Below are 8101 nucleotides of genomic sequence, written 5' to 3' on the forward strand. Positions count from 1 at the left end.
GGGGGGGGGGGGGAGGATACAACTAAACTAGTGTGAACATTCAAAGTAATAAAAAGCCAGACTATTGGCAAAAAATGTGGAGTCTGAACTAATTGAATGTATTGACTTTATAACAATCAGTATGTTTGATATGTGAATCATGTATTTTCAATCCCTAAATTGGAGTATACAGGTAAGACCCTTCTGATTTGGCAAGTGTCTGATAATGCCATGTTTAAAAAATGTTGTAATCTATTTGTTAGGGGCCAGTAAGGATATTTTTCTATTTTTCCCTCTGTCTTGAATGCTTAAGATTTTTTTTTCATCTTCCTCTGAAAGCCTTGGGATGTTGGCCACAACTGAGGCTGTGGGTTTGTAATTGGAGCACATTGATGTTCCTGACAGTACTTAGAAAACTCTTTCATTCAGGATCATACCAGTTGCCAAACCTGGGGTCAAAAAAGTATTTTTCCTTTAGGTCAGACTAGCAAGGACTGGCAGGTTTTTTCCTTCCTCTGCATGGTCAGGCATGGTCCTATTTCCAGGATCCTCTAGGCCTATATTAACTAACTACTTCTTTATCACTGCAGTAGCAGGGCATTACCCTCATTTCCTCCTCTTTTTTCTTATGATATGTTATAGGGTATGATTTGGATTTGTGATTTTCGATGACCCTTGGATTTTCCAAAATTCCATGCAAATCTATGAGAAGATTGAACATTTCTCCCAAATCTCCCCCACACCTGCCTGGGAATTGATTCAGTGGCCCAGGAGGCCCCTTCTAGTCCTGTATAAATGAAGGAAAGGAAGTCAGAGTCTAAACACTTGAGTAATGTAGTTCTTTGTGTGCTTGTTCATATGCATAGGTCTCTCTTGGAATGCCTTTTCCTGTGCTGTCAAGATCAGAGTCTTTTGGCCAGCCGTATCTGTTGGGGACCTGTATGTAGATATTCCAATCAGATTCACACTATTCCAAATCCACTCCTTTTCCCTTTCCCTCTGCAACGTCCCATCTCCTCAGAGACTACTATATCATGGAATGCAATTATTTCTACTTCTTGGAATAAAAGATTATCCATTTCAATTTTAAGAAAGGGGCTTCTATTCCAGCTACTTCTTGATATCAGAAACAAAAGGAAGTTGTCTCCTTTTGTGTTAAAGAGGGTTCAAAGTGTTCATTCATTGCATAAAGTTTATAATGTTGATGCTTACCAAATTACAAACCAGTTTTTAAAATCTAGAGATGGAATTGACTTGCAAGGGCATGCTTCTATATTGTGAAATATTTTGCATATAGGAAGTATTTATGCTTCCTGGTCATTCAGCAGAAGTGTCATCCAGAGCTGTAATGTCACAGCTGGGTCCCTGGGGGAACCTGCCACACACAGGGCAGCTTCCACACTGTGCAGTCATAGATATGCAGCTGTGGCAGCAACCATCTTTCTCTGCTGGCACCTATGGCAGTTGCCCTGATCTCCCTACCCTGGTTATGCTATTGCCAGACTGAGAACACGTTGCTTTAACAGATTCAGCCAAATCTAAACACCACAATACAGGCATGCCTGATTCTCCTCAGCTTTATGGAATCTTTCTGTCATGCAGCCTGCCAAATTATGCCTGTGTTGTACGTTGGTTTGACTAAACTTGGTTTGTATTCTGAGCCAATATCATTTAAACATGCCTTTTCTACTGTGCCAAACAATATTTATTCCCCAATATTGGAGGAAAGATTCCAGCCATATATGTAAGGGAGTAACTTTGGCATTGCCTCTTCCATGAAGAATCATAGTGATATGTACAACCTTTTTCGACTGTGTGGAATGGATAGATCATTACTGGGCTCTACGCTACTAAAATGGCGGGCAGCTGCACATGTGTTGGAACTCAAAGAAGTTTGCAAAATCTGCATATACATTCCTTCAGCATGTTCAGAACCAGTGAATTAACATCACAACTGACAACATAAGTGCCTTCATCTATGTGAGCAGATAGGGAAGAGCAAGGTCATCCCCAATATGTCAGGAGGCAGTTCAATTATGGAAGTGGTATAATTATCACTGGATATTCCTTACTGTGATTCACCTCCCAAGTCTGCAAAACATCTTAGCAATGAGGCTGCAGATATTTTTTGTCTGTGCTTGAATGGAAAACCAGTTACAGATAAAGTTTTCAAGGAATGAGATTACCTTTCAGTAGTTCTTTCTGATAGACAAAAACTGCAGGCTGTTTGTGGAAGAGGAGGAGATAAGGCATAGTCCAGAATCCCTTTCAAAAGAATTTTTAATTTTGTGGTCAACAGAACTATTGTTGGTATAGCCTCCAAATGCTTTAATTCCCATATTGCCAAAACAAAACAAAAAATAACCCAGCCACCACCCCCCCAAACAAACAGACAGGATCATCTTAATTGCTGCTTCCTGACTAAGACAGTCCTGGTACTCACATTTGATGCTGCTGTCAGTTTGTTTCCTGAGGACTTTGCCTCTCCTTACCATGCCTAACACAACTCAAGGCATGGATACTTCGCCAGGACCTATCTTTGCTCTACCTTGCAGCCTGATTACTGGATAGATGTCAGATCTAGAAGGTTCATCTTCAAATTGTCACAATGGATTCACATAAGACAAGACTCCATTAAGCTGACTTTTATACAGGTATATGGAAAAGATTTATTGATTGGTGTAAATAAAGACACTTGTAGCCTATGAGACCAATTGCCTTACCACTTTAGAATACCTATTTCCTCTGAAAGATGTGGGTTTATCCATTAGTTTGACTAAGGTACACATTTCAGTGCTTCATCCTCTTATTAAAAGATATATATGGATGTCTCACTTTTCTTTGTAGTTATTTTGAAGAGATTTATTAAGATTTATCTATTAATCTGTGACAGGACTTCAGTGTTGTGTTATTCTGTGTGTAATCCTAATGAGCCTTCCTTCTGAACCTATAGAAACCTATTTCTTATTTCCCCTGTTTATCGAGAATCCCTTTTTGGATATGCTCATAAACTCTTGTGGAAGGCCCTTTTTATATAGTTTAGTAGTCTGATAAAGTATTTCTCACCCCACCCCACCCAATCCAAAATCTCTGTGTAAATTGATTACAAAGGTTCATGTGAATCAAATAATCCACTCACCTATATTTTTTCCTAAACCTTATTCATGTAAGGAAGAAATGTTGTTGCATACTCCAAATGCAACCTTTTATTTTCACACAGTTAATTTTTTCAGAGCCTCCCTAAGATTTTCTGCAGCAGTTTTAGAGAAGGAGATTTCATTTGTGTTTCAAGCCAAAGACTAGCTATAGAGATTTCAGTTTGTATTGCAGCCTCTTATGATGCATTAATTTCAAAACCCCATCTTACCTTAGAGCTAATTCCACTAGGGCTTTAGCAGTTTCTATAGCTTTCTTGTAAAGTATCCTATTGTAGACACCTGGAAGACAGACACTCGGGGGTCATTTCATATTTTTACAGAAATACTGTTCATTGTAGTGGCATCAAGGTCAGATATTTCTTTTGGCAGACCTGAATGATAGTCACTCTTCAGCTACACCTTGAGCATGCTTCTTCTTAGATCAGGTCACTGCTCATGAGTCATAAAGTCCAGAATACATATATAGACAAGCCCTCCAAGAAGAAACATTACTTATCTGTACAGTAGTTTGAGATGTGTTGTCCATATATATATTCCACAACTCGTCCTCTTTCCCTCTACTCCAAAGTCCTATAGCATTTTAATTCTGTGGAGGAGTCACAGTTGGGCTGTAGTCCCTTTATTCTCTCAGGGTGGAGTAAGAGGCAGCTCAAAGACACAGGTGCAGCCCCAGCACTGTTGACCAAAACACTGATCTGACATTAAAAATATATCAGTGGACAATACACATTGCAAAACACCAGTTATTGTACAGGTAAATAACTTTACCATCCATTTTATCATTTGTATCTGATCCTTTTTCCTTACAAATCAAAGAAAATATACCACCTCTTTGCTACTAATTGAAACTCTAGAATAATTACCTGCTATCATTCAGATATTCATTTTATAAGAAAAGATCTGAACTTTGAATTTTATTTAGTTAAAATATTCTGTTAGCTGTTCATTTGAAATGGTGACCTTTTCAAGCTGAATTATAAGTAGATTAGAATGAAGGTTTTCTTGTGTCTAATAGTATTTTATGGTTGAAAAATCCTAAAGGTAATAAACAAATTATTTTGACTAAAAGGCTGTTGTTCAATTTGTGTCTTTTGCAGTGTTGCAGGAAAGATGCTGTAACATGCATTCATTTGTTATTGATTCATTAGAGAATTATTTTCAGAATAATGTTAGTTGAACTGCAAGCCAGTTTCTATGTTGTATTAAGAAGGAAACATGTAGTATAGGCTGTGGTTAATGCTTTGCATTTCCTGATGTCTTCTGAAACGTAAAAATCTACAACAAGCAGATATGTAATACGTAACTGGTATGAAGATTCTATTCAGATTTAAGCGCTTTAGTTTGCTTTTGAATCTTGCTATTTTCTGCATTTGTTTTGACTGCTCTCATCATTCAAGATTGACGCTTGGATGGGTGTGTAGGAGGAAGCAGCAGCAGCAGGCTTACAGCTTGCAGACAAAAAAAAATCTGCCTTATCTGATGGCTATTATTGAAAATGCGAGGTGTAGCCTAGGCTGGGTAATGAAGGGGAGCGAGCGAGGGGGAGCAAGGAGCATGGAGCTGCATACTGATGAGTGTAGGAGTACTTGATAAAAAGAATTCTTGCTGCTGGCAGTGCATTGCTCATTGTGGAGTATTCCAACAATCACATATAACGGAGAACAGCTTAGCTGACAGCTTGATATTTTTTTTTTTTTTTTTTTTACACTGTATGACGTACTGGTCTGTAGTAAAGATTAATAACTAAGAAATGTTGAGCTAGGATCAGATCTTACTCTATAGGCTGCCCTGTAAACTATGTTTTACTTCTGACTTTCTTTCTTGCTGAAAACATTAATCTGTCAAGCTGGCGGGCTCCTTTGATAACAACTTTCCCAGGAACACGATGTGGCAATGCCACCTCTCAGCCCAGGACTACCGCTATTATCCAGTGGATGGCTACTCGTTGCTTAAACGCCTCCCTCTTCACCCTCTTACAGGACCCAGATGCCCTGTTCAGACAGTGGGACAATGGTTGGAAAATATTGGGCTACCTCAATATGAGAACCACTTGATGGCTAATGGATTTGACAATGTACAATTTATGGTAAGAAACCTTCTGTATATAGCTGTCTATAGACACTGTAGCTGCTTTTTTGTCTGTCTCTTCTGTGATCTTAAATAGCTTAGAGCTATTCTGTGTTGCTGTTAGTGCTTCACTTTTCTACATATAGCTTAATAAATATGTAAAATATCCGTACGATAAAGTTACAAAATATATACATGTTGACAAAATACTATCTATAGCCAGGGACATGGCAAAGAGAAATCGGGCATTATGGTTCTTTCCCTCCCCATATCAATCTCCAGGTTTGTTTTGTTTTTAAGTAGAAATCCACAGTACTTCTAGACCATCCTTGGGAGGGGGCAATTCCAGTGTACAGAAAGGCTGGCCACACCCCTGTCTGCCGCACATCACATGCTATTACTTTTATTTAAACATTACTACCAAGATGATAGTTAAATAACACAACGCAACATAGATATATTAAGATATATTTTAATTATGGAAAGTTATTTCCTAAATTTGTCCAACTCCTAACTAATTTTGGATTCTATAGTAAAGTGCTTTTGTGCTTTAGGTAATCAGTTTATAGGATTCATTGATTGAAACTTGCACTTTGAACAGGAAAACAATACTAATCCTTTGAAAGGTTGCTTACCACTTTCCTAGTTAAACTAAATATTTAGTATATACCAACAAATGGACCAAAGTATTTAAGACACCTCAGTAATTTGGATATGCCCAGGAGGAATGAAGTGCCTTTAAATATGATGTATACACACTTTATTCTGAAATGAATGCTGGCAGTAAAGGAAAAGCTAACACGCTGTATAGACCTGTTTTTACCTGTTCCAGTGTTCAAGACATTATAAATGTAGTAAAAAAAAAAATAATCACATTGTTATAAGATAGAAAAGTAATTTTTATTATCCATGAATTAAGGTATTTATAAATATTTGAATCCTTGTACAGCTTTAATGCTACTATAATAATCAACAGTAGCAAACTGCTATATATGCTCTGTGTGTGTATTTATATACACATACATAGCACATACTATATTAGATGCACAAATTGACAAAACCAGCATCTCAGTTATAGTTAGCCATTTCAAGTTATTTTTCTAATAATAATGTACAGGCAATGACTACTGATCAGAAAATTGTGAAAGATCTATTTATTTTTATTTTCACGTATGAATATTTTGCATTTTTCTTGTATAGCTGCTGTGTGATATTTTCAACTGTTACCCTTTTAAATATTCTTAATTTAAAAATCCTAAAACAAGACTTTAGCAGGGAAAAAACCCCACTATTTAACCTGCAGGTTCCAGCCACTCAGTATAAGTTTTAAAGTAGATGTCAAGTCATTCTAGGCAAAAATAAATAAATAATCAACTATTGGTACCTTTCATAGACTACAGCTTTAGAGTTACATAAGTAAAGGAGTATTCAGTCATAAAAAGATTACAAAAGAGAAACTCTTCAGAAGAGGACATAAGAGAAGTAGGTAGCATAGCAAATGCTGTATGAGGTAAAGAATCAACCTAGGAGACCCAAGTCTCTCACTGACATACTTAGGTGTATGTATGTATTTCAATACAAAGCTCTTTTGATAAATATCCAGACCAAACTCTTTCAGATACCTTAGGGGTTAAGCTCTGGCTGTGCACTTGTCTTGTACCTACAGCTTCCTGCTCAGCTTGGTCTAGTTCGTGTCTGATTTAGTTTCTTCTTGAATATCAATCACCATAAAGTGCCCAATTTCCCCATATTAATTAGGGTTACAGGCATTTGAATGGGAAATTAGAACCTTATACTGAATCTAATGTTTAGACAAAGAGTGAGAAAAATTGTAGTAATAAAATATTGATGTAGTAATAAACAGTAACAGTGATAAAATAATGAATTAAACATTTTACAACGTACAGTATTATTATAGAGTGTAGTTTATAATCTGGGAAATTTGATATTCATACTACATCAGATAGTAACCAGAAAACTATACCAATAATAATATATAAAATTATTTACACACATCAGCATAATGTAGCAAGCCTTGTATGAAGTAATTCAACAAAATGTTCACTGGAATGTTCCTTTCCAAAAGGAGTAATGAAGTAATTTGCATGAAGTAATTCAAAAAATGTTCAAAGGAATGTGTTCCTTTCTAGCCAAAAATCAGAAAATAAAATAAATTTGGTATATAGATATCAAAATTTTAGATGCTAAAAGGAAAAATCAGGTATCTAATTTAAATGCACTATGTTATATTCTTATTAAAGAAGAATGCTTTTGCTTTCATGAAAGTTGTTTGCTTATTTGTCTCTTTTATATAAAAGTAATTTATGAATTACAGATTTGGATAAAATAGCTTGGCTGTTTCCCATTGACAGATGCTATTATTTTAATGCAACAAAAAATCCGTTAAACATATTTGTTCTTCATTTTGTACCATATTCCTGCTTTTGCTTTTCTGGAAGTACATTCTGACCTGCATTTCTTCATCTTGTTGCCTAAGCAACGACCACCACATTCCCATTAAATATAATGTAGTAGTACAGGTCTTACTAGATGTTTAGAACTGGAAAAGGAATATCACAATGATATAATTAATGTTGATGGAAATAGCATATCGTAAGGGAGCACAAACATATCTTATGTAGGCGACAGCAAAGTTATACTAATTAAATTAACATTATAGTAAGTAAGGTATTCTTCAGATAAAAGGAGTTCATGCTAAATTATTCATTAGAACCAAAGGAATTCTTATATCTGTGGGTTGTTCAATGCAGAATAGTTCTTCAGTTAACTACCTTGAGAATTAATCAGAGTTATTCGTACTGTTTTCTGTGCACGGCCTAAAGAAATTACCTCCTTACCTATGAACTTTACATTTTGAAGTCCTACTTTTGTCCAGT

At 36.1% G+C, this 8101-nt stretch overlaps 1 protein-coding gene across 9 annotated transcripts in view; it reads left to right on the top strand.

Annotated features, from left to right (window-relative positions):
• ANKS1B (ankyrin repeat and sterile alpha motif domain containing 1B) overlaps window positions 1–8101 on the top strand; it is a 1095863-nt gene that overhangs the window by 694872 nt on the left and 392890 nt on the right. For 8 of the 9 annotated variants that reach the window (XM_019515011.1, XM_019515009.1, XM_019515010.1 and 5 more), the window contains one exon: window positions 5117–5223. In XM_019515011.1, coding sequence (XP_019370556.1) covers window positions 5117–5223 — 107 coding nt within the window. Of the gene's footprint in view, window positions 1–4751; window positions 5224–8101 lie in introns of those variants that run through there. The other variant, XM_019515018.1, reaches the window with a different exon arrangement.

This window comes from Gavialis gangeticus, unplaced genomic scaffold (assembly GCF_001723915.1).
Source record: "Gavialis gangeticus isolate Ggan-Ray unplaced genomic scaffold, GavGan_comp1, whole genome shotgun sequence".
Taxonomy (NCBI): Eukaryota; Metazoa; Chordata; order Crocodylia; family Gavialidae; genus Gavialis; species Gavialis gangeticus.